At 45.6% G+C, this 27,888-nt stretch overlaps 1 protein-coding gene across 3 annotated transcripts; it reads right to left on the reverse strand.

Annotated features, from left to right (window-relative positions):
- Positions 1-5,872: 5,872 nt before the first annotated feature.
- On the reverse strand, positions 5,873-27,664 carry dclre1b (DNA cross-link repair 1B). 3 transcript variants are annotated; one of them, XM_063042274.1, is made up of 5 exons: positions 27,565-27,664; positions 25,357-25,592; positions 14,994-15,159; positions 10,762-10,944; positions 5,873-6,983 (listed from the first exon to the last, which is right to left on the reverse strand). In XM_063042274.1, exons 2-5 carry the CDS (start codon positions 25,543-25,545, stop codon positions 6,289-6,291), a joined length of 1,233 nt encoding a protein of 410 aa, XP_062898344.1. In that variant the 5' UTR covers positions 25,546-25,592; positions 27,565-27,664; the 3' UTR covers positions 5,873-6,288. The 3 variants fall into 3 exon arrangements, with proteins under 3 accessions (XP_062898344.1, XP_062898345.1, XP_062898347.1); XM_063042275.1 differs by having other exon boundaries at positions 27,610-27,655; XM_063042277.1 differs by lacking the exons at positions 25,357-25,592; positions 27,565-27,664 and adding an exon at positions 15,867-16,030.
- Between the last annotated feature and the right edge of the window lie 224 nt (positions 27,665-27,888).

The following is a 27,888-nucleotide window of genomic DNA, read 5'->3' on the forward strand; positions in this document are numbered from 1 at the left end:
ATTGGCCTTACGAATAAGTTTGTCGATTCTGTTGGTGTCTGCTACCCTGCGGCAGGATCTGGACCAGCTAGAAAAATAGGCTGAAAAATGGTAAAAGGAAATTAATGCAGGCAAGTATGAGGTGTTACACTTTGGAAAAACAGACCTGGGTAGGTCTTAGACGGTGAGCCATAGGTCACTGATGTGAGCAGTAGAACAAAGGGGTATGGAAATACAGATCCATAATTCCTTGAAAGTGGCGTCACAGGTAAATAGGGTTGTAAAGAGAGCTTTTGGCACATTAGCCTTCATAAATTAGAGTATTGAATACAGGAGTTGAAATGTTATGTCAAAGTTGTATAGGATGTTGTTGAGGTCAGATTTGGAGTATTGTGTGTAGCTGTGGTCTCCTACCTACAGGAAAGATATCAATAACATTGAAAAAGTAGAGAGAAAGTTTGCAAGGATATTGTAGAGACTTGAGAATCAGAGTTATCGGGCAAGCTTGAATAGGTTGGTACTTTATTCTTTGTACAGGAAAATCAGGGGAGGTTTGATAGAGGTGTAGTCAATTCTGAGGGATATGGATAGGGTAAATACAAGCAGGCTTTTTCCACTGAGGCTGGGTGAGACTAGGACTAGAACTAGAGGTCATCAGTTAAGATGAAAGATGAAATATTTAAGGGGAACAATTTCTCTCAGAGGGTGGTGCAGGCTTTCAGCGGAAGTGGTGGATGTGACTTTGATTGGAACATGTAATAGACGTTTGGATAGGCACATCGATGGGAAGGCCATGGAGGGCTATAGTCTGGGTGCAGGCTGATGGGAGTGGGCAGAATAACAATTTGATATGGACTAAATGGCCTGTAGTGCTCTATGAGTATAAATCTGCATTGAAGTCATGTGATGCAGCTATGTAAACAAGGACTACTCACTGTAAGAAGATGCATCTCTTCCTGGAAACTAATCACTGTATTTATAGACTGTTGGTCCCTCAACATGTACTGTAAATATTATTGATATATCTCTTCATATGGGACTTGGCAAATGTGACATGACCATATGGGGTAGTTGGCCAAGTATATGGGAAGATAATTTTATACAGAGGACAGAGATTGATCTTGAAGTAGGTTAAAAGGTTAGCACAATATTCTGGGCTGAAGGGCCTGTACTGTACTGTTCAATGTTCTACAACAGAGCACACCAAGACTGGTGAGACAAAGTACACAAGAGAATAGGAGGAATAGTACACTAGGTCACTCAGACCTACCCCACCATTCTCTACGACCATGCCTGATCTTGGCTGGCCTCAACTCTTGTGCCAGTTCCCCATAATCCTCCACTGGCAAACACTTGCTCAGTTTTACCATTGTATCTAAAAGATATCTCCCTGGAAATTTTATTATTCCACCTGATCTCCCTTGCACAAATACTTGGATTAGGATTGATTAAATTAAGATCTGTTACATTTGCAGCTCGTTTCCATGTGGCTGTTCAACCACCCTTTCTCTCAACTATTTGTATTTTAAAAGCAACTCACTTTTCTGGTTTTAATCAAGGGTGTTTGACCTAAAACAAATTATTTCTCATTCCACAGATGCTGCCTGACCTGCTATTTCCAGTATTTTCTGGGGGGTTTTCCAGATATCCAGCATCTGCAGTATTTTTCTGGTTTTCAACATTTTTGGGTAATGATTTGAAACCTCAATTTGCTTAATAGTGGTAGCAAGAGTTAAGAAACCCAGTTTAAATTGTAAAATACTGGTTAAGATCCTACTTCATAAAAAGCCCTGCTGTTACAACTTAGGAATGTTGTGTCAGCCAACCAGTATGGTGGGATCTGGAGGAAGTTCTGGAGAGAGCGGGGTGGAGAGAGATTTGTGACAGACAGTGGTCTGGTTTGGATCTTTTTGGCAGGAGCTGCAGAGCGCGATAGAAGGGAATGCTGTGGGAAGGAGAGACCCCGTTCCGAGAAGTGCTTTGTGTGGTTGAATGGCTCCAAGAGGACCAATACGAGAGTGACAGAGAGTGAGTGAGTGTGTGTGTGTGTGATAGATAGATCGATATAGAGATATTGATTGATTGTTCTCAACAGACTTCGGACTGTGGTTAGTGCCTTCACACAGTCCATGGGTTCGGCGCCATAATGGTTATACCCAGCTTTGGAAGAGATGAGCTCCAATGGTCATGTGCACATTTAGACTGGTTTAATTGTAATGGGCCCTTTTATTTTTTCATTTTCTTTTAATGACTTCTATGAAGCTGAAATTTGGAAATATATTTTCTTTATAATTTTATGTGGTGTACAATCTGTCATTTCACCAACAATTGTGTATGGGCAGCATTCACACAGCATTTGCTCAAATCGAGGTTTCTTTAATGGGAACATTACGATGTTCCTGTTTGGTTGACTGAGGTTACGATGACCCTAGACGTTTATTGTTTATGAAAGGTGGCCTTCTCATCGCTGAGTCACGTGGCTGTTAGTAGAGCCGGCTAACGAGCTGAGTTTGCATACCAGCCCAGTGAAGAGGTTACAGGAGCAAAAGCAACATTCAGCATTTTCTAAAAATGTTGAACACGAGAAATTCTGCAGATGCTGGAAATCCAAAGCAACACACACAAAATGATGGAGGAACTCAGCAGGCCAGGCAGCACCTACGGAAATGAGTAAACAGTCGACGTTTCGGGCTGAGACCCTTCTGCAGGACTGAAAAGGAAGGGGGAAGACATGAGAATAAAAAGGTGGGGAAGGGTAAGGAGAATAGCTGGAAGACGATAGGTGAAGCCATGTGGAGGGAAAGGTCAAGGGTTGGGGAGGACTGAATCTGATAGGAGAGAAAAGTGGTCCATAGGAGAAAGGAGAGGAAGAGGGGTCCCCAGTGGGAAGTGATAAGCGGGTGAAAAAGAGGTAACAAGCCAGAGTGGGGAATGAAAGAGGAGGGGAAGATTTGCTGGAAGGAGAAATCAGTATTCATGCCATCAGGTTTGAGGCTGCCCAGATGGAAGATGTTGCTTCTCCACCCTGAGGTACAAGAGGAGCCATGGACTGACATGTCGGAATGGGAATGGGAATCAGAATTAAACTATTCGGCTATCGGGAAGTTCTGCTTTTGACAGATGGAGTGGAGGTGCTCGACAGTGGGTGCCCCAATTTAGGATGGGTCTTACCATTGTAAAGGAGGCCACAACAGGAGCACTGAATGCAACAGACAACTTCAGGAGTTTCACAGGTGAAGTGTTGCCTCACCTGGAGGTACAGTTTAGGGCTCTGAATGGAGGTGAGGGAGGAGGTGAACAGCCAGGTATAATTCTTGGGCTGCTTGCAGGGATAAGTGCTGGGATAGAGATTAGTGGGTGAGGGACAAGCAGACAAGGGACCGATCGCTACAGAAAGCAAGTGGGAGGGGGTTGGTAAAGATATCTTTGGTGGTTGGATCCCTTTGGAAATGTCTGAAGTTGTGGAGAATAATGTGTTGGATGCAGATGCTCATGGGGTGATAGGTAAGGACAAGAGGAAAAGCACTGTTAAGGCAGTGGGAAGACGTGGTGAGCACAGATGTTAAGTATTGAATTGGCTTTACTTCTAACATCCTTCACATACATGAGGAGTAAAAATCTTTATGTTATGTCTCCATCTAAATCCGCAATGTGCAATCATGATAATTTATAATAACTAGAACAGTCAGTGTAACATAGAATACACTCAAATCAGCGTGAGTTAATCAGTCTGATGGCCTGGTGGAAGAAGCTATCCTGGAGCCCGCTGGTCCTGGCTTTTATGCTGTGGTACCACTTCCCAGATGGTAGCAGTTGGAATAGATTGTGGTTGGGGTGACTCGGGTCCCCAATGATCCCACAGGCCCTTTTTACACACCTGTCTTTGTAAATGTCCAAAATCATGGGAAGTTCACAACTACGGATACATTGGGCTGTCTGCACCACTCTCTGCAGAGTCCTGTGATTAAGGGAGGTACAGTTTCCATACCAGGCAGTGATGCAGCCATTCAGGATGCTCTCAATTGTGTCCCTGTAGAAAGTTCTTAGGATTTGGGGGCCCATACCAAACTTCCTCAACCGTCCGAGGTAAAAGAGACACTGTTGTGCCTTTTTCACCACACAGCTGGTGTGTACAGACCACGCGATGTTCTCGGTGATGTGGATGCCGAGGGAACTTAACCCCAGATCCAGTGATGTCAATAGGGGTTAGCCTAGCTCCTCCTGTAATCGAGCTCCTTTGTTTTTGTGACATTGAGGGAGAGGTTGTTTTCTTGACACCACTGTGTCAGAGAGATGACTTCTTCCCTGTAGGCCACCTCGTTATTGTTTGAGGAAAGGCCAATCAGTGTAGTGTCATCAGCAAATTTAATTAGCAGATTAGAGTTGTGGGTGGTAACACAGTCATGGGTATACAGGGAGTAAAGGAGGGGGCTTAGTACACAGCCCTGAGGGGCTCCTGTACTGAGAGTAAAGGAGATGCAGGTGACAGCAGGAATGAAAACTCTGTTCTTTGAAGAAGGGAAACTCTGAAGTCCTGGAAATGAATGCTGCATCTTGGAAGCAGATGAGCTGGTGACGAAGGATCTGAGAAAAGGGAATAACATTTTTTACAGGAGATAGGGTAGGAAGCAGCATAGTCAAGATAACTGTGGGAATTGTAGGTTTATAAAAGATATTGATTAACAGTTTGTCTCCAGTGATGGAGACACAGAGACTGAGCAAGGGGAGAGAGTTGGCAGAGGACCAAGTGAATTTAAGAGCAGGTTGGAAGTTAGAGGCAAAATTGATCAAATTGACGAGCTCAGCATGGGTGCATGAAGCAGCACCATTGAAGTAGTCAATGTAGCAGAAGAATAATTGGACAGTATTACCAGGGAAGGCTTGGAACATGGACTGTTCTGCACAGCCAACAAGAAGGCAGGCATAGTGGGGCGCATCAGATGTCCATAGCCACCCTTTGAGTTCTCAGAACGTGGGAAAAGCCAAAGGAATAATTGTTGACGGTGAGGAGCAGTTATGCCTGGCAGAAGAGGGCGGTGTTGGTTCTTTTGTTAAGAAAGAAGCAGAAAGGTTTTTGGCCTTATTTATGGGGGAAAGAGATATATAGGGACTGAATATCCATGGTGAAAATGAGGTGGCCAGACCAGGGAATTAAAAGGTACTAAGGAGGTCAAGAGCATGTGAAATGTCATTTATGTAGGTGGGAAGGGGCTGAACCGAGGGGGGACAGAATAGAATCGAGGTATAAGGACACGAGTTCAGTGCGGCAGGAGCAGGTAGATACAGTGGGCTTACCTGGACAGTCAGGTTTGTGGATCATGGGTAGGGGGTAGAAGCGAGCAGTGCGGGACAATGGAATTACAAGTTTGGTGGCAGTGGATGGGGGTTCTCCAGAGTTGAAGGTCAGAAGTGGTGTTGGAAACAGTTTTCTGATGGTTGAGGGTGGGGTCCTCTTCAAGGGATAGGTATGACAGATGCCCCCTGGCCTCAGGAAGGTAAAGATCAGTGAACACACTACAACAGCACTCCCTTTGAATGTTGTTTAAAATCACCTGGCCAGACAATCAGTAATGAGAAACTCTATGCTGGTTCTCCAATGTACATGGCACGTGTTGGTACTCTAAGGGAAACCAGAGGGGATAACCTCACTCCATCAGGGCTTCTTCAGCACATGTTCTCAATATTTATTGCTTATTTATTTATTAATATTACTTTCATTTTGTATTTAAACAGTTTGTGTCTTTTGCAAACTGGTTGAGAGCACAAGTTGGTGCGGTCCCTATTGATTTTGTTATGGTTATCATTCTATTATAGATTTCTTGGGTATGCCTACAAGAAGATGAATCTCAGAGTTATATATTGTGACACATATGTACTTTGATAATAAATTTACTTTGAACTTTGAAATAATGACATAGACGTAACACAATAGGCTTCATTACGCATACTTATACCTTTAAACACATCTCTACCTTGAGAAATTACACCCCCAGATAAAATGAAATTGGACAATAGAGGGCACATTTACCAGAGCACTGTTAAAACTGAGAATGAATTAGGTTCACCAAGAATACATAAAAAAAAAGTGGAAAGTTTCAAACTTTCTTGACACTTTGCCAGCTTTCAAAAACAGGACTGCTACTGCTGATACATTACTAAAACTTTAACCAGTTTTATTTAACAAGCCCTTGGAAGGTTCCCCAAAATTCATAGGGTATAGAGAATGAGAAATAATTGCACTTTCATAAAGTGATTGCTGGTAAAATAAACATTTCAAATCTGTTGTCTCTGCAATGCAGCTGTTCTCATCTAATCAAACATGTTTCTCACATTTCGCTTATTCCTCCTCTTAAAATATTGTTCAACAACAGCATCAAAAGATTTCAGACTAGCATAGCACCAACTCAGCTCCTCTGTACAGAGATCATCAGCTCCATCGCAGTCATGCAGTCCTTCCTCTGGTGACTCGAACACTACACCCCGAGGAATATCCAGAGGTCTTGATTTTAAAAACCGATCAGGCAGAGCCTCATTATGTTTCGAATTCTTTTTCATGCATCTTTCTACTGTTTCCGGAACTTGGATTGGCTTCAACTCATCACTTCTGCTAAGACACTGGGAGAAGTATACGTGGCATGCTGTTCCTTTCACGATAGGCATAATGGAACAGGGCTTCAGTCTGGCCACAAATTCCTGCAGCTCCTGAAAGGAGGAATGATCCGAATAGGGAATCACGTGAATGTCTCTGTGTGCGAGTTTTATTCTGCGGCTTGTTGGGATAATGGCAATCGTAGGGCACGTTTGATTCCACCGAACCATATTAAATCGGTTAATTTCGTTCTGATCCACCACACGGATTCTTCCAGCCCCAATCTCTGAAGTGAACACATTGCTCAGTCTCAGCAGCTGAAACATCTGAAGTCTGCGGGGACTCACCACAATCCAGGTTTTGAATGCCAGAGCCAACTCTATCAACAAGGATTCTTTGCCCAAGTTATATAGACCTGTAATTACAGGAAGAAACATTTCAGGCCGAATCTACTCAAACATTTTTTACACTTTCAGAAGATAAAAGCAATAAAAGGAAGAAAGACAATAAAACTTGAGTAAAATGAATTATGCTATAAAATAGCATCATTGGTATTTTTCAGATGTCCTCGAGTGCCTTTCAATCAACACCATTTTTTAAGAGTAATGACTGTTGAAAGGAAGGGAGTGTAGTAGCTGCAAGCAGCAACGTGACAATTACCCGATCACCGTCTGCGGCGACTGCAACATGACAATGACCCGATTGCTGCCTGCCACGACCGCAACCTGACGGTGACCCGATCGCCATCTGCGGCGACCGCATTCTGACAATTACTCGATCGTCGACTGCGGCGACCGCGACATGACAATTACCCGATCGCCGTCTGTGGCGACCACAACGTAACAATTACCCAATCACCGTCTGTGGAGACCACATTCTGACGGTGGCTGTCAGCCGCGACCGCAACCGGACGGTGACCCGATCGCCGCATGCTGACAGTTACCCGATCACTGTCTGTAGCGACCGCATTGTGCGACTGCATTTTGACAATTACCAGATCGCTGTCTGTAGCGACTGTATTGTGACAATTACCAGATCACCGTCTGTAGCGGCTGCATTGTGACAATTACCAGATCACCGTCTGTAGCGGCTGCATTGTGACAATTACCAGATCACCGTCTGCAGCGACTGCGCTGTAACAATTACCAGATCACCGTCTGCAGCGACTGTATTCTGACAATTACCAGATCACCGTCTGCAGAGACTGCGCTGTAACAATTACCAGATCACTGTCTGTAGCGACTGCACTGTGACAATTACCAGATCACCGTCTGCAGCGGCTGCACTGTGACAATTACCAGATCAGCGTCTGCAGTGACTGCATTGTGACAATTACCAGATCACCGTCTGTAGCGACTGCATTGTGACAATTACCAGATCACCGTCTGTACAGACTGCGTTCTGACAATTACCAGATCACCGTCTGTACAGACTGCGTTCTGACAATTACCAGATCACCGTCTGTACAGACTGCACTGTGACAATTACCAGATCACCGTCTGTACAGACTGCACTGTGACAATTACCAGATCACCGTCTGTAGCGACTGCATTGTGACAATTACCAGATCACCGTCTGTAGCGACTGCATTGTGACAATTACCAGATCACCGTCTGCAGCGACTGTATTCTGACAATTACCAGATCACCGTCTGTACAGACTGCACTGTGACAATTACCAGATCACCGTCTGTAGCGACTGCATTGTGACAATTACCAGATCACCGTCTGTAGCGACTGCATTGTGACAATTACCAGATCACCGTCTGCAGCGACTGTATTCTGACAATTACCAGATCACTGTCTGTCGCGACTGCACTGAGACAATTACCAGATCACCGTCTGTTGCAACTGCGTTCTGACAATTACCAGATCACCGTCTGTACAGACTGCGTTCTGACAATTACCAGATCACCGTCTGTAGCGACTGCGTTCTGACAATTACCAGATCACCGTCTGTAGCGACTGCGTTCTGACAATTACCAGATCACCGTCTGTAGCGACTGCGTTCTGACAATTACCAGATCACCGTCTGTAGCGGCTGCATTGTGACAATTACCAGATCACCGTCTGTAGAGACTGCGTTCTGACAATTACCAGATCACCGTCTGTAGCGGCTGCATTGTGACAATTACCAGATCACCGTCTGTAGAGACTGCGTTCTGACAATTACCAGATCACCGTCTGTAGCGACTGCACTGTGACAATTACCAGATCACCGTCTGTAGAGACTGCGTTCTGACAATTACCAGATCACCGTCTGTAGAGACTGCGTTCTGACAATTACCAGATCACCGTCTGTAGCGGCTGCATTGTGACAATTACCAGATCACTGTCTGTAGCGACTGCACTTTGACAATTACCAGATCACCGTCTGTAGAGACTGCGTTCTGACAATTACCAGATCACCATCTGTAGAGACTGCGTTCTGACAATTATCAGATCACCGTCTGTAGCGGCTGCATTGTGACAATTACCAGATCACTGTCTGTAGCGACTGCACTTTGACAATTACCAGATCACCGTCTGTAGCGGCTGCACTGTGACAATTACCAGATCACCGTCTGTAGCGACTGCAACCCTTTCTAACAGTAATTTCCCTTCAATAAAATGGCATTGATTTGAGAGCTGCTTGAGGACATCTGGAAAATACTAATGGTGCATCTTTAATGTGACAAGAACTAGATCATGCTTTTGGGAGTATTGGTTAAGCAGCATGTTAAATGAATGCCCAGTGTTCACTTGGCCTTTGTTTAACATCTAGAATCTATATTTATATATTGGCATGGGACTCGAAATAGACTTTTGATCCATTAGCAGAAGTCCTGCCACCATGTGCAATCAAAAAATACTTCCACAAAGTCTTGATACAACTCGTGACTTTTTCCAGATGTTCCCAAAGCACAGAACGATAAATTTATAATAAATTACTGTTAAATTATTGTCCGTTTTCTCCTATTGAGCAAATTAATTGATGGGAGCAACAGTAGCCCAAATGCTGGAACTATGAAACCTTCACAGAGAGCCGATTGCAACCTGTTTTCGGTTGTATAACGCCCCGTCAGTATGTGTCCATCTTCATAAGGCAATAACTTAAATGATTCTACACTCTATGGACTCTACAACTCAAATTATTGCCGATTTATTACTGATAGTTTTCTTTTTATTTTGTATTTGCAGTTTGTCTTTCGCACATTGGTTGATTGTCCGTCTCTGTTGTGTGTGGTTTTTCATTCATTCTGTTGTGTTTCTTTGTATTTACTGTGAAGACCCACAAAAAAAATGAATCTCAGGGTTGTACATGGTGGTATACATGTGCTTTGATATTAAGTTCACTTTGAACTTTGAACTGAAAGAAGACGTGACAATGAAACGATGGCTTTCCATAGCTCACACCGATGGTCAATATTCATTGGCTATTCACGGCAGTAGCAAAGTGGTCAAGCTTTTCCATTTCTCACCCGGCAACCTACACAGGTAATTCCTTGTAACAGTTATTGAAAGTCGGAAGGAACCTTCCTTATTGCTTCATATTATATTGAAATATATTGGACAATTAGAGCGTAGCACTGATGAGGATTCCTTCATAAAGTTGTAATCTGTCATCTTTGTTCCTCATTTTCAGTCTGGGCACCCTTTCAAACAGGATAAGTTAACAAGCATTACTTTTCTTTCTCAATACTGAACTAGAATGACTTTTTACTTGCAAATCCAAGTCCCACCAAATGCTGCCAAGCTTCAATTCTGAATTATATCCTCCATAATGACAGGGTAATACCAACAGAGAAACCAATGCTTTCATTCAGAAATCAATTTTCATCAAGCATCTAAGTGATTCCCTCCCACACCCCCCCACCCCCCACTCAAGTTCTCCCATTACCTCTCCTCTCAGCGAAGGGGATGATTCACATTTATACCTGGACTACAAGTAGTCACAGCCACCCAAGTTCTGGACTTCACTAGCAATTTAAAAAAAAACAGTGCCCTTGACAGTGCCAAAATGCTCAGGATGAAGTTAAAATCAGATTAGGCTGGCCTGGCTGTGTAGCATCAATTATTTGGAAACACACACTCCACATGCCAAAATGCATGATAAATACGAGGACCTTTGGTGAATAGGGATGGGACAGCGTGTATTTGCTTCATAAAAATGAAGGTAGGCATTAGGAAAACAAAGACTTTTTCATTTCTTACCAATTACAACGTCGTGTTCTGGGTGAGTGTTGATTATTTCTTTGATCTGTTCAGTAGCCTCTTCACGGGAGGGTACCACACACTCAGGATCACAGTTTGTATTGTCCAGGTATAGAATATCTATTCTCTTCTCTGTGCTCAGTGGAGAATTGCAGAACATGGTGGGCGTGTAACGGAAATCCGCTAAAAGAAAATTCATCAAGATACTGTTACGTAAACCAATTATCACAACCTCATTTAAAAAAATTTTTTTTACCCACACTTTGTTTTAAAGTTAATACAACTTAACAGATTTTTCTGTGGATAATTTTAAAAGTCCCATTAAATTTATAAATTATTCAGTATGTCATAGTCGGAAATGTGTGTCCTGGTTTGGACACTTTGTTTTAGGAAGCCCATCAGTGCCTCATGGATGGTGACATCACGGTTAAAGCTCTCCCAATCACTGAGCACATCTACCCGAAATGCTGTTGCAGGAAAGCAGCATCCATCATCAGGGACCCCACCAACCAGAACAGGCTCTTTTCTCACTGCTGCCATCAGGAAAGCGATACAGGAGCCTCAGGACTCACACCACCAGGTTCAAAAACAGTTACTGCCCCTCAACCATCAGGTGCTTGAACCAAAGTAACATACACAAAATTCTAGAGGAACTCAGCAGGCCAGGCAGCATCTATGGAAAAATGTACAGTCAACGTTTTGGGCCAAACTCCTTCGGGAGAAATTCTTGAACCAAAGGAGCTAACTTCACTCAAACTCACTTGCCACATCATTGAAATGTTCCCACTACCTACGGACTTATATTCAAGGACTCTTCATCTCATGTTCTCGATATTTATTGCTTATTTATGTATTATTATTTCTTTATGTATTTGCACAGTTTGTAGTCCTCCGCTGTCTGGTAGAACACCCTAGTTGGAGAGTCTTTCATTGATTCTATTATGGTTATTATTCTACATATTTAGAGTATGCCCATAAGATAATAGTGACATATATGTGGCAATAGTGACAAGAAAAAGATATTAGGTGAGAAATACTGTATGAATATTCATGAATATGAATACACATCTATCAACCTCAATAACAGGTCATATTCTGCATGGAGGTCGGTGACCAGTGGTATGCCTCAGGGATCTGTTCTGGACCCTTACTCTTTGTGATTTTTATAAATGACCTGGATGAAGAAGTGGAGGGATGGGTTAGTAAATTTGCTGATGAGATCAAGGTTGGGGGTGCTGTGGATAGTGTGGAGGGCTGTCAGAGGTTGCAGCGGGACAACGATAGCATGCAAAACTGGGCTGAGAAGTGGCAGATGGAGTTCAACCCACATAAGTGTGAGGTCGTTCATTTTCACAGAACCTTCTTCTATTTGATTAGAGTCTCCCGCATGCCTTCTGGCAAACTCTAGCCAAGATTTCACACCCGCTTCTCCCCCCCCCCCCCCCCGCAACAGTGGCTTCTCTTTGCCACTCTCCCATAAAGCTGTGATTGGTGGAGCACCCGGACAACAGCTGTTGTATGCACAGTCTCTCCCATGTCAGCCACTGAAGTTTATAACTCCTCCAGAGCTGTCATTGGTCTCTCCATGCCCTCCCTCACCAGTCCCCTTCTTGTATGGTCACTCAGTTTTTACAGCTGTGCCATATTCTTTTGATTTCTTGATGATTGACTGAACTGTACTCCAAGGGATATTCAGTGACAGGGAAATTTTCTTGTATCCATCTCCCGACTTTCAAACGCAAACACGAGGAAATCTGCAGATGCTGGGGTTTCAAGCAACACACATAAAAGTTGCTGGTGAACGCAGCAGGCCAGGCAGCATCTCTAGGAAGAGGTACAGTCGACGTTTCGGGCCAAGACCCTTCGTCAGGACTAACTGAAAGAAGAGCTAGTAAGATTTGAAAGAAGGAGGGGAAGGGGGAGATCCAAAATGATGGAAGACAGGAGGGGGAGGGATGGAGCCAAGAGCTGGACAGTTGATTGGCAAAAGGGATATGAGAGGATCATGGGACAGGAGGCCCAGGGAGAAAGACTACCACCAAGCTGCTCCGTCTAGCAGACTTAGTCCTTACTCTTAACAATTTCTCCTATGGCTCCTCCTACTTCCTCCAAAATAAAGGTGTAGCCATGGGCACCCGTATGGGTCCCAGCTATGCCTGAGTTAGTCCTGACGAAGGGTCTTGGCCTGAAACGTCGACTGCACCTCTTCCTAGAGATGCTGCCTGGCCTGCTGCGTTCACCAGCAACTTTTATGTGTGTTGCTTGAATTTCCAGCATCTGCAGAATTCCTGTTGTATGCCTGCCTTTTTGTTGGCTTTGTGGAACAATCTATGTTCCAAACCTATACTGGTATCTGTCCCCCACTTTTCCTTCGCTACATCGACGACTGTATTGGTGCTGCTTCCCACATGCATGCTGAGCTCGTTGACTTCATTAACTTTGCATCCAATTTTCACCCTGCCCTCAAGTTTACCTGGTCCATTTCTGTCACCTCCCTCCCCTTTCTAGATCTTTCTGTCTATCTCTGGAGACAGCTTATCTACTGATGTCTACTATAAGCCTACTGACTCTCACAGCTATCTGAACTATTCCTCTTCTCACCCTGTCTCTTGCAAGAATGCCATCCCCTTCTCACAATTCCTCCATCTCCGCCATATCTGCTCTCAGGATGAGGCTTTTCATTCCAGGACAAAGGAGATGTCCTCCTCCTTTAAAGAAAGGGGCTTCCCTTCCTCCACCATCAACTCTGCTCTCAAACGCATCTCCCCCATTTCACGCACATCTGCTGTCACTCCATCCTCCCGCCACCCTACTAGGAATAGGTTTCCCCTTGTCCTCACCTACCACCCTACCAGCCTCTGGGTCCAACATATAATTCTCCATAACTTCCGCCACCTCCAACAGGATCCCACCACTAAGCAAATCTTTCCCTCGCGCCCCCCCCACTTTCCGTAGGGATCGCTCCCTACGCGACTCCCTTGTCCATTCATCCCCCCCCATCCCTCCCCACTGATCTCCTTCCTGGCACTTATCCTTGTAAGCAGAACAAGTGCTACACATGCCCTTACACTTCCTCCCTCACTACCATTCAGGGCCCCAGACAGTCCATCCAGGTGAGGCGACACTTCACCTGTGAGTCAGCTGGGGTGATACACTGCGTCCGGTGCTCCCGACGCGGCCTTCTATATATTGGCGAGACCCAATGCAGACTGGGAGACCATTTCGCTGAACACCTACGCTCTGTCCGCCAGAGAAAGCAGGATCTCCCTGTGGCCACACATTTTAATTCCACGTCCCATTCCCGTTCTGATATCTCTATCCACGGCCTCCTCTACTGTCAAGATGAAGCCACACTCAGGTTGGAGGAACACCACCTTATATTCCGGCTGGGTAGCCTCCAACCTGACAGCATGAACATTGACTTCTCAAACTTCCGCCAATGTCCCACCTCCCCCTCGTACCCCATCCATTATTTATTTATATACACACACTTTCTTTTTCTCTCTCTCCTTTTTCTCCCTCTGTCCCTCTCACTATACCCCTTGCCCATCCTCTGGGCCTCCCCTCTCCCCCTTTTCTTTCTCCCTAGGCCTCCTGTCCCATGATCCTCTCATATCCCTTTTGCCAATCAACTGTCCAGCTCTTGGCTCCATCCCTCCCCCTCCTGTCTTCTCCTATCATTTTGGATCTCCCCCTCCCCCTCCCACTTTCAAATCTCTTACTAACTCTTCTTTCAGATAGTCCTGATGAAGGGTCTCAGCCCGAAACGTTGACTGTACCTCTTCCTAGAGATGCTGCCTGGCCTGCTGCATTCACCAGCAACTTTTATGTATGTTGCCCGACTTTCAAAATAACTTTTTTGTAGAGTTGCCTGGTGTGTTCTTTTGTCCTCATGGCGTAGTTTTTGCCAGGATACTGACTCACCAGCAGTTCGACCTTCCAGATACAGGTGTATTTTTACTACAATCAATTCAAACACCTTGACTCTCCACTTGGAGATGTGGAGGTGATCCCCATTTAACTAATTCTGAGAGTTCTAAAACCAATTGACTGTACCAGTGATGACTTGAGGTGTCATATTAAAGGGGGTGAGAATGCAGATACTGGGATCTGGAGCAAAAACTGCTGAAAAAAACCAGGTCAAGCAGCACCTGTGGAGGCAAAGGGATGGTTGACATTTTGGGTCAATATCCTGCAACAAGACTGGCAGGAAAGTAAGCCTATCTGCATACCTGTGTACAGAATGGTGCCAAAATAGCCATCAAACAGAAACATGACAGAGCCAGGACAGTGATTGCTGTCAATCAATGTCACAGTCATGGTTTCTTTTCCGACTTCATCAAGGTATAAGAGGTGACTCTCTCCTATCTCAAGTGGGTGAATCAATCTTTCCTCCACCTATTGATAAAAATAAAATAAGATCACTTATTGAAAACACATTAACAAATGTGGCATTTTTGCCATATTATAAAATCATATGGCCAATGGGATCCCACCACTAAGCACATCTTCTCCCCCCTGCCCCTCCCCGCTTTCCACAGGGATCGCTTCTTACGCGACTCCCTTGTCCTTTCATCCCCCCCATCCCTCCCCACTGATCTCCCTCCTGGCACTTATCCTTGTAAGCGGAACAAGTGCTACACATGCCCTTACATTTCCTCCCTCACTACCATTCAGGGCCCCAGACAGTCCTTCCCCCACCATCCGAAGGTAGAGCGATCCTATGAAATGGTTTATACGCCGGAATGTCGTAAGGTGAAGAAGCAATTACCATTTATTTAGATGGGAAAAATTTGTGAACGTTCGCAGACCCAGAAATAACCTACCAAATCATGCCAAATAACACATAAAACCTAAAATAACAGTAACATATAGTAAAAGCAGGAATGATATGATGAATACACAGCGATATAAAGTAGAAATACTTTTCCACAACCATTGCCGCACTGTTCTCCATAGCGAAAATCTCACACAAGCGCTCTCGGCAGAAACACGGTGCAAGCGCTCTCCAGTAACCTTTAAGCTATGAAGCTGCCAAATAACACGTAAAAATACACAGCCAATATAAAGTAGAAATAATGTATGTACAGTGTAGTATCACTTACCGGAATTAGGAAGACAGCGCCGAGCACACTGATGATGGTGTGTCAAGCTGAGTCGTCAGAGGTTGGGGTGGTGCAGTGGCCCCTACCCTCCGGGCAGCGAACCGATACTGATCCGCGAAGCGTGCAGGGGTACAGCGGTAGCCAGAACGCACTCTGCACATCTTTAAGAAAAAAGCCGAAATAAACAAGCTAATTAATTAGGTGCCGCCCGGCACATAAATGTCGGCCCAGATCAGAGGCGACGCAGTCGGCAATCGTCTCTGATCTGGGCCGACATTTACGTGTCGGGCGGCACCTAATTAATTAGCTTGTTTATTTCGGCTTTTTTCTTAAAGATGTGTTGTGTGCGTCCCGGCTACCGCTGCATTCTCCGCGAATCGGTATCTGTCCACGGCCCGGGGGTTGGGGTAGTGGGACACTGGCGTGTCATCTCATCGATCAGGGCAGGCAGGTCATCTTCTCCTTTGTCTGCCTGCCGCTATGTCAAAGGTCGAGGTTCGTCATCTGCTGAAGGCTTGCTTGACTGCTTAGCCTCGCGCATTTTTAGATCATACAGTTCTTTGTAAGCGCTCAAACCATCCTGCAAATATGCCCTAAACCGACGTACCCTTTCAAAATTAAAGTCATACTTTATCATTGCAGCGAAAATCTCACACAGTTGCTTCATGTTCAGTTCCTGGACGACTTCACTTTCGGTCCATTTGCTACTGCATTCGGTTTTGATTATTATCCTTTCCTCTTCCACTGGCATCGGCTCTTCAACTATCAGTTCTTGGTCATGAGATGCCAAACCTCTTCAACATCATCTTCGTCAACTTCCACAAGCCAAACTCACTTTGTCCTTACTTCGTTCACCAGGATCGAAACGCTTAATTATGTCTAGTTTTACACTAAGTGTAACATCCTTACGAGCTCTTTTAGGCTTTTCCGATACCTTAGAACTCATCTTGCTAACGGCTGCTCACAGGCTAGTGTTTAAGCAATGCTGGCGGGAATGCCGTTCCAAATCTCGGGGAGAGCGGCTGCTCAGGGTGCATGCTTTTTTTCGTGCGCTGCTTTTTCATAACAGTGAAAACACCTTCTGTTAGCGAAAACAGGTAACTAATGTAAGTCTTTCATAACAGTGAGGTTTCGTAAAGCGAACATTTGAAAAGCAGGGGACACCTGTAGTACTAAATTAAGTTTAAAACATTGAATAATGACACAACATGCTGAACCAGGGGTTCCCAACCATTTTTATGCCAAGGGCCCCAACCAAGGGGTCCATGGACCCTAGGTTGGGATCCCCTGTGCTAAATGTTTCTTTTGATATAATTTTCAGATTAAAGAATGATATTGATTGGGCAGGTAAGCTGGGCTCAATTAAAAACAAAATTTGTTAGTAGGTTTTTGAGGGGCAATAGTTACAATGGAGATAGTTCTGGAGGAAGCTCCAGGATTACAAAGATTTAAAATGCAACCATCACTGACCAAGCAGAGAAGATCACAGAGTATTAGAATTCAGGAAGATGTGAAGGAGAGGTAAGGAAGGAAGCTGCAATTTCTCCTCATCTCACTCCTAAACAGTCTACTCATTATTCTGAAACCACAGCTAGGTGCCTCAACCTGACAAAACATCATCCCTGATCTAGCTTGACAAACCCTCTCATATTATTCTCAAAAAGATGCTCTTCTCATTCTTCTTCGAGTCCCCTTGATACTCAACACTATTCAATCTCTCAGCATTTAACAATTGTTTTTGCTATGTGAACCAAAGTGGACAACCTCAGTTTCTCCCCCACATTATACTCCACCTGTGTTCTCACCCATTCACTCATCTTATCCATACTTGCAGCCTCGTTATATTCACAATCTCACCTGGCTTCGTAACGCAAGCAAATTGGAAACATGACATTTGTTTCCTTCTATTGCAAGGGACTGTGAAAAGCAGGGCCCAAGCATCAATTCCCAAAGTCAGAGTCATAGAGACAACAGCACAGAAACAGGCCTTTCAGCCCATCTAATCTGTGCTGAACTATTATTCTCCCTTGGGCCCAATGGGTCCATGCAGACCACAGCATCCTCCCAACTAGTCCCAGTTGCTCAAGTTTAGCCCACAACCCTGCAACACCTTCACCCCAGGTACCTATCAAAATGCCTCTTAAATGTTGCAGTGGTACTCACCCCAATCACTTCCTCCAGCAGCTCATTGTATGTAGTCACTCCTAAATATGTAAAGATGCTACCTATCAGATCACTTTTAAATCTCTCACCACCTCCATCTAGTTTTGGACACCTGACCCCTGGGGAAAAGACTTGAATCACCGAGGATACTCCACAGCAGTATCAGAGCTTGAAGGCTATCATCTCCTACAAAGTGAAACCAAGCGATGTAAGTGACAAACAAGCTTTGCTCCCAGGTGAGTTCAATGCCTTTTATGCTCACGTTGACCATCAAAACACAAAGGCATCTTCATGAACTCCCACAGCCCTCGATGACCCTTTGGTTTCAGTCGCTGAGGCCAGCGTGACAGCATCCCTCAGGAGGGTGAACCCTCAGTAAGGATCCAGCCCGAACAGGGTACCTGACCGAGTACTGAAGACCTGTGATGATCAACTGGCTGGAGTGTTCACCGAGATCTTTAACCTCCCACTGCAGCGGTCTGAGGATCTCACCTCTTCAAGTGGACTTCACTTATACCGGTGCCTAAGAAGAATGTGATAACCTGCCTCAAAGACTATCATCCAGTAGTACTTACATTCACTCTGATGACGTGTTTTGAGAGGTTGGTGATGAAACAAACTCCTGCCCGAGGAGGAAATTGGATCTGCTCCAATTTACCAGCCATCACAACAGGTCAACAGCAGATGCCATTTTGTTGTCTCTTCACTCAACCTGGAACAACTGGACGGCAATGATGCATCAAGCACATAGAAATGATCAGTAAAATACAGTCACAAAAAATAAATGTAGTCCAGGTCCCTGAATCCACAAACGTTACAGCAGTCTGCAGTCGAACACAATATGAATTGCTTTCTGTTGAGTGAACACTGGAGGGCAGCACTGCCTCCAGCATGGATGCCGCACCACACCGACTCCAACACCTCTTTCCTGGGCAGCTGTAAATAGGCAATACCTCGGCTTGAGGCCTAGTCTTCGCTCCGAGGCTGCAGAGCTCCCTCGCCGTCAGTGAATCAGTCTCACAGCATTCCACATTAACAATGTCGAAAAGGGCATTGCAATCACAAGGAAAGCAATGAAGATGAAACACTCGCTGTTAGACTGCATGCCGCCTTCGCGCACTAGCTCCGCCAACGCCTGTCTGCAGACATTGTATAAATCCTATACAATATACTCCTACAACACACATCAAAGTTGCTGGTGAACGCAGCAGGCCAAGCAGCATCTGTAGGAAGAGGTGCAGTTGACGTTTCAGGCCGAGACCCTTCGTCAGGACTAACTGAAGGAAGAGTGAGTAAGGGATTTGAAAGTTGGAGGGGGAGGGGGAGATCCAAAATGATAGGAGAAGACAGGAGGGGGAGGGATGGAGCCGAGAGCTGGACAGGTGATAGGCAAAAGGGATACGAGAGGATCATGGGACAGGAGGCCCGGGAAGAAAGACAAGGGGGGGGGGACCCAGAGGATGGGCAAGAGGTATATTCAGAGGGACAGAGGGAGAAAAAGGAGGGTGAGAGAAAGAATGTGTGCATAAAAATAAGTGACAGATGGGGTATGAGGGGGAGATGGGGCCTAGCGGAAGTTAGAGAAGTCAATGTTCATGCCATCAGGTTGGAGGCTACCCAGACGGAATATAAGGTGTTGTTCCTCCAACCTGAGTGTGGCTTCATCCTTACAGTAGAGGAGGCCGTGGATAGACATGTCAGAATGGGAATGGGATGTGGAATTAAAATGTGTGGCCACTGGAAGATCCTGCTTTCTCTGGCGGACAGAGCGTAGATGTTCAGCAAAGCGGTCTCCCAGTCTGCGTCGGGTCTTGCCAATATATAAAAGGCCACATCGGGAACACCGGACGCAGTATATCACCCCAGTCGACTCACAGGTGAAGTGATGCCTCACCTGGAAGGACTGTTTGGGGCCCTGAATGGTGGTAAGGGAGGAAGTGTAAGGGCATGTGTAGCACTTGTTCCGCTTACACGGATAAGTGCCAGGAGGGAGATCAGTGGGGAGGGATGGGGGGGACGAATGGACAAGGGAGTTGCGTAGGGAGCGATCCCTGCGGAATGCAGTGAGGGGGGGGAGGGAAAGATGTGCTTAGTGGTGGGATCCCGTTGGAGGTGGTGGAAGTTACGGAGAATAATATGTTGGACCCGGAGGCTGGTGGGGTGGTAGGTGAGGACCAGGGGAACCCTATTCCTAGTGGGGTGGCGGGAGGATGGAGTGAGAGCAGATGTACATGAAATGGGGGAGATGCGTTTAAGAGCAGAGTTGATAATGGAGGAAGAGAAGCCCCTTTCTTTAAAATAGGAAGACATCTCCCTCGTCCTAGAATGAAAAGCCTCATCCTGAGAGCAGATGCGGCGGAGCCAACAAAAAGGCAGGCATAGCTAGGACCCATACGGGTGCCCATAGCTACACCTTTAGTTTGGAGGAAGTGAGAGGAGCCAAAGGAGAAATTATTAAGAGTAAGGACTAATTCCGCTAGACGGAGCAGAGTGGTGGTAGAGGGGAACTGATTAGGTCTGGAAACCAAAAAGAAGCGTAGAGCTTTGAGACCTTTGAGATGGGGGATGGAAGTATATAAGGACTGGACATCCATCGTGAAAATAAAGCGGTGGGGGCCAGGGAACTTAAAATCATCGAAAAGTTTAAGAGCGTGAGAAATGTCACGAACATAGGTCGGAAGGGATTGAACAAGGGGTGATAAAACAGTGTCGAGGTATGCAGAAACGAGTTCGGTGGGGCAGGAAGCTGAGTACATACATGTCACCACATAAACCCTGAAAGTCTTTTTTCTGCGGACATACTTAGCAAATCTATAGAACAGTAACTGCAAACAGGATCAATGGACAACGAACTGTGCAAATACAAATATAAATAAATAGCAATCAATAACAAGCATGAAATAATCGGATAAAAGAGTCCTAAATAAGTGTAGTAGCTATCCCCTTTTGTTCGAGAGCCTGGTGGTTGAGGGGTAGTAACTGTTCTTGAACCTGCTGGTGCAAGTCCTGAGGCACCTGTACCTTCTACCTGATGACAGCAACAAGAAAAGAGCATGACCTGGGTGATGAGAACCTTTGCTGCTTTTCTACGGCAACATTTCATGCAGATGTGCTCAATGGTTGAGAGGGTTTTAACCATGATGTTTTATTCATGAAATTAATAACGGTCAAAGTTTCAGGCTGAGACCGTTCACCAGGACTGGAAAGGAAGGGGAAATATACCAGAATAAAAAGGTGAGGGGAAGGAAAGGGAAGGGAAAGAGGCTAACTAGAAGGTGATAGGTGAAGCCAGGTGAATGGGAAATGTAAAGGGCTGGAGAAGAAGGAATCTGTTAGGAGCGAAGAGTGGACCGTAAGAGAAAGGGAAGAAGGGGGGCAGCAGGGGGAGGTGTTAGGCAGGTGAGAAGAAGGGGTAAGAGGCTAGAGTGGGCAATAGAAGAGGAGGGAAGAGGGAGGGAAAAAATCACCAGAAGGAGAAATCCATGTTCACGCACAACAAGTTTGCACAAATGAGAATATTTGGGGAAACTTCTCGCTCAGAGTGGTGAGAGTGTGAAACGAGCTGCCAGTGGAAGTGGTGGATGCTGGTTATTTGTAATGTTGCAGGGAATTTTAGATAAGTACATGGATGGGAGGGCTATAGTTTGGGTGAAGGTTGATGGGACTAACCAGAAGATCGCTCAGCATGGACTAGATGGGCCAAAGGGCTTCTTTTTGTGCTCTATTGAGCAGATGACTGGGTGATCATCTGCATTGAAGGTTTAATATTGCCTAGGACACCGGATACGTGATGAATTATTTTATTTATTTACAGATACAGCATGGAACAGTTCTTTCTGGCCCAATAAGCCATGTCACCCAGCCACCCACCAATTTAACCCTAGCCTAATCACGGGACAATTTACCAAGACAATTTAACCTACTAACCAGTAACATCTTTGGAACGTGGAAGGAAACTGGGAGAAACTCATGCATTCCATGGGGAGAGCGTACAAACTCCTTAATTGATCTCTGAACCCTGGCGCTCCGAGATGTAACAGCATTGCGCTACCTACTCCATTACCGTGGTGCCTCAATCTTTGCTGTTCTTTTTCAAAGGTGTTATTAATCTTCACCGGAGTGTTTAAAGAACAGAGACTATGCAGCGGGACATCTGCATTGCACTGGGTAAATAGCCCTGACTTTCGAGCACCAGCTTTAGAATCGGAATTCCGACAAGAAATGAGGCAGTTTCAATTTATTTATGGAGTAGTCAATTTGGTCACAGAGCACTGCAGCACAGAATCAAAGTTCAAAAGCTCAAAATAGATTTATTATCAAAGTGCACCACGGCAGTGCAGTGGTTAGTCAAGGTTATTCCAGCCGGGGCATCGGAATTCGGAGACCAGTGAGGAGTCTCTACATCCTCCCCATGGAACATGTGGGTTTTCTCCAAGTGCTCTGGAGACAGCTTATCCACTGATGTCTACTATAAGCCTACTGACTCTCACAGCTATCTGGACTATTCCTCTTCTCACCCTGTCTCTTGCAAAAACGCCATCCCCTTCTCGCAATTCCTCCGTCTCCGCTGCATCTGCTCTCAGGATGAGGCTTTTCATTCCAGGACGAAGGAGATGTCCTCCTTTTTTAAAGAAAGGGGCTCCCCTTCCTCCACTATCAACTCTGCTCTTAAACACATCTCCCCCATTTCACGTACATCTGCTCTCACTCCATCCTCCCGCCACCCCACTAGGAATATGGTTCCCCTGGTCCTCACCTACCACCCCACCAGCCTCCGGGTCCAACATATTATTCTCCGTGACTTCCGCCACCTCCAACGGGATCCCACCACTAAGCACATCTTTCCCTCCCCCCCCTCTCTCTGCATTCCGCAGGGATCGCTCCCTACGCAACTCCCTTGTCCATTCATCCCCCCCATCCCTCCCCACTGATCTCCCTCCTGGCACTTATCCGTGTAAGCGGAACAAGTGCTACACATGCCCTTACACTTCCTCCCTTACCACCATTCAGGGCCCCAAACAGTCCTTCCAGGTGAGGCAACACTTCACCTGTGAGTCGACTGGGGTGATATACTGCGTCCGGTGCTCCCGATGTGCCCTTTTATATATTGGCGAGACCCGACGCAGACTGGGAGACCGCTTTGCTGAACATCTACGCTCTGTCCGCCAGAGAAAGCAGGATCTCCCAGTGGCCACACATTTTAATTCCACATCCCATTCCCATTCTGACATGTCTATCCACGGCCTCCTCTACTGTAAAGATGAAGCCACACGCAGGTTGGAGGAACAACACCTTATATTCCGTCTGGGTAGCCTCCAACCTGATGGCATGAACATCGACTTCTCTAACTTCCGCTAGGCCCCACCTCCCCCTCGTACCCCATCTGTTACTTATTTTTATGCACACATTCTTTCTCTCACTCTCCTTTTTCTCCCTCTGTCCCTCTGAATATACCTCTTGCCCATCCTCTGGGTCCCCCCACCTTGTCTTTCTTCCCAGACCTCCTGTCCCATGATCCTCTCGTATCCCCTTTTGCCTATCACCTGTCCAGCTCTTGGCTCTATCCCTCCCCCTCCTGTCTTCTCCTATCATTTTGGATCTCCCCCTCCCCCTCCAACTTTCAAATCCCTTACTCACTCCTTCTTCAGTTAGTCCTGATGAAGGGTCTCAGCCTGAAACGTCGACTGTACCTCTTCCTACAGATGCTGCCTGGCCTGCTGCGTTCACCAGCAACTTTGATGTGTGTTGCTTGAATTTCCAGCATCTGCAGAATTCCTGTTGTTTGCAATATACTCCCACGCAAGATCTTTCCAAACACTTTCCAAAAAAATCCTAATACATCACATTCACTGGCTCTCCCATTACTCTTCTACTAATCACATTCTCAAAGGTCACTAACAGATTATGAAACAAGGTTTTCCCTTCCTAAATTGCACATAAGCTCTGCTCAATCTTATTGTTTTAGCAGGCACCAAGTGCTGGGGCAAATATAAATGGAACCCTAAGTGAGTCACAATAGAATTATGAGAAGTTTTGTTGAAGGCTGCAGTACAGAGTCAATACCCAGCACGCAAAGTGATGAAAGATTGTCAGAAAAAATTTAGCCTTTTCACAGGTAAGACCAGTGATGGTCAGGAAAGAATTAGATATTTAGAACTCCAAGCTGAAATGTGAAGAAAAGCAACACCACTTATCAGAATCCTGGAGATCACAGAATCATTTGAGACAGTGCAGTGGAAGAAGAAAATTCAGGCTGTTTCGAGGAAATGGCAAATATGTTCTATAAGGGGTTAATGACAGAAGATGAAAACAAAAGATTGACGATACTAATGATCAAAGTATTGAGAAAGATCAGTGGAAAGGAATAAACAGTCAATGCTTCAGGCCAAGACCTGAAGACCATTGAGACCTGATAAGGATCTCAGCCCAAAATCTCGACTGTTTATTCCTCTCCATCGATGTTGCCTGACCTACTGAGTTCCTCCAGCATTTTGTGTGTTGCTCTGGATTTCCAACATCTGCAGAATCTGTGTTTGAGAAAGATGTGTTTAGGAGCAGTGAAGGTTGGGGATTAAGTGCTAAAATTCATGGTCAAACTTTGGTTAAGGGAACATTAGGAAAAGGAAACGTACAATAATGATGCACTAGAAAGGGGAAGGGAGTGGACCACAATGGAATGCTGAATTCCATGGTTAGATTTCAATGACCTCAGGGCAATTAAGGATGAACAAAAAATAGGAAATAGCACAACCTGTTAACAGTCGTTTTGAAATATAGAACTGGGTTCTCTTAAATCTGGGTTTCAGCTATTTTGCACACACAAGCTGGACAGAGGATTCTTCTTTAAAGTATATTGAGAACAATAAAGGAATTATCTGTTTCTGTCCGTAACTAACCCTGAACAATTTCTAAGGAGGTTGAATAATTTAGAGCTCCGCCATGGACGGTCCCAAGCCCGGTGAGGAGGAGGGTTGGGCATTGGGTTAGCAACCCCGTCCCGTAAAAACCCAGAGCTACAGAAATGCTAACAGAAGTTCCAAAGACCTCATCCCCAGGAGAGGAAGGAGATGATGGGCTACAGCTGGGATAACCTTGAAAGACTAGCCCAGGACAGAAAACTTTAGTGAGTTGCAGTCAGCGGCCTAAGCCCCAGTAGGGATGATAGGCTTCAGTAAAAGTCATTTAGATTATGGCTTGGATGGGATCCTCCACAATTGAACAGCTAGTCAATTGTCCATAAATTTAGTATTCGAGTTTAAAGAGGAGAAAACTTGCAAATAAGACTAATTACATGATATATTGTAAAGTCCTCATCTCTTAACCTCACCTGAAACTTCCATCGCAACAACTTGGCAGTAATAGGAGAGCAGTATATGGATCTGTTCCAGGTAGAAGAGAGACCCGACGTGTGATCACTATGCAAGTGGGAAAGGAAGAACAAACGGACGTGGCTGCACTTTCGAATCTGCCAGAAATCCACAGCAAAGGGAGTGTTTGGGATTAGTGTACCATTCATTTCACAATCTCCTAAACCACCAGCTCAGGAGTGTAACTTCTAATGTGCTGTAAAAGCAGAGAGAATTAACAAATTACTCTTCAGACAGCTATCACATCTTGCAAAATTAAGACTATAGGATATAGGAGCAGAATTAGGCCATTTGGCCCATCGAGTCTGCTCCGCCATTTCATCATGATTGATCCATTTCCCTCTCAGCCCCAATCTCCTGCCTTCTCCCTGTATCCCTTCATGCCCTGCCTAATCAACAACATATCAATCTCTGCCTTAAACATACCCAACGATGGCCTCCATAGCCACCTATGGCAATGAATTCCACAGATTCACCACTCTCTGGCTAAAGAAATTACTCATTTCAGTTCTAAAAGATCCCCCCCCCAACTCTGAGGGGTGTCCTCTGGTCTTAGACTTCCCCGCATCATAGGAAACATCCTCCACATCCTCACTATAGACGCCTCAACGCAATCAAGACAAACATGAGCTTTAATGAAAGTTATTTTTCCATAAAACATTAACAGTTCAGTCTTTCACACAATGCCCACCAGCTATCCAAGGAAATCACTCTTAAGCCAATGGACCTCAACCAAGAGACAACACCATCAGTGAGTGCCCAGCAGAGACATCCCACCAGGAGTTCACAATATCCATGAGTCACCTCAGCTGGAGGCATGCAAGACGCACCCCAGTAGGTACATTGCTTGAAGGCAACTCAATTATGGGCACAAAAGCCCATGCTCCATGTTTAGGAACAGCTTCCTCCTCTCTGCCATCAGATTTCTGAACTGTCCTCTCCATTCCTCTTTCTCACTATTTGTTTTTATTGCAACTTATGGTAATGTTGGCCAGCTGATGGCGTAGTGGCATCAGCGCTGGACTCCGGAGCGAAAGGTCCTGAGTTCAAATCCAGCCGGCTCCCTTGCACGCTTTCCATCCGAGCTGGCAACTCGACCTCATTAAAAAAAAAAATTGCTAGAGAAACATCAGCAACTGCTGATGGCCTTTGCTCACTTGTGAGTTGAAAGGCGGATTATTATTATGGCAATCTGTTCTGCCTGGACAGTACTGCTGCTTCAAAACAGCACAGTTTACAACTAATGTCAGTGACAATAAATCTGATTCTGATCTATCACACAGTACCTACCACCTATGGGCCTGTATCCACCCAGCCCATGGTCTCCAACTACCCAACATTGCACAACCCAAGGTCCTCCAACAAGTGGGCACTGCTCCTGTTCTCCATCCACTGGGCACACAGTACCCACACACCCCTCTCAGTGGCCTAACGAGCTCCAAACTTCCCACCGGTTACCATGGTTGAGCAGAAACACACATTGGCATCCAACCAATGTACGCAGTGCCCGTGAACCACCTGCCACTGGATATTATACACGAACAGCCTGCCAGTGAGTACACAGAAACCGTGAGCTCCCGTGTGAGGACAGAATGCACACGGGCTCTCTACCGTACAGCAGATAAGCCCACTCTCCATTGGCACAATACTGCAAAACATAGGGTTCCCATGAGCCTTCACCCACTGGGTACAGTACCCATGAACCCATCCCTCTTGAGCAGGAGTTCAAGAACACACCCTCCACACCCATTGTGCAGTGCACATATGAACTTCCCCAGCAATGGGCACAGCAGGCAAGAAACCCCGACCATTAAGCACAGCACCCATGAGCCCTCTCTCACCCTTCCCCCCACCCTTGCTGACATTACTTATGAAACTTTTGCGCATGGCACCCATGACCCTTCCCACTTTACTGGGAATAGCACCTACCGATCCCCCACCATGCACAACACAAATGCAACACCCCACCTCAACTGGGCATGGCACCCATGCAACCCCCACGCTGGGCACGCAGCACCTATGCGTGCACACACACACAGCACCCATGCCCACCCCCCAAACACACACGCATCTCCGACCACGCAAAGTGTGGAGCTGATTCTCGTGAACTTTCGCTTTAACACGATTTCGGGAGACGTGCTCTATGATTCACACCCAGCTATACTAACTTTGGTAAGAAACAACCTCCCGCACTCCCGCCTCTTCTTAATTACCGCTTCATCCCAACACGGAACACTTCTATTCCGTGACATCAAGACGCGCGTGTCGTCTTTGATTGACACCTAAATTAGCCATTAAATGCTGACGATGAAAATTCCGACCAATCGTAGGTCTGGGCGGTGGGACTATAGCCGTGACGTGTGGAGGCAGGCTTTCTCCGCGGCGACCCCTCTCTTGGAGGATCAGTACTGCAAGAAGGCAACAGGGACCCTTTCGTGACTGCGCGAAACGGAGGAAATAATGATCATCGTAAATAAAAATAAAATCAAAGT

Source organism: Mobula hypostoma, chromosome 3 (assembly GCF_963921235.1).
Source record: "Mobula hypostoma chromosome 3, sMobHyp1.1, whole genome shotgun sequence".
Taxonomy (NCBI): domain Eukaryota; kingdom Metazoa; phylum Chordata; class Chondrichthyes; order Myliobatiformes; family Myliobatidae; genus Mobula; species Mobula hypostoma.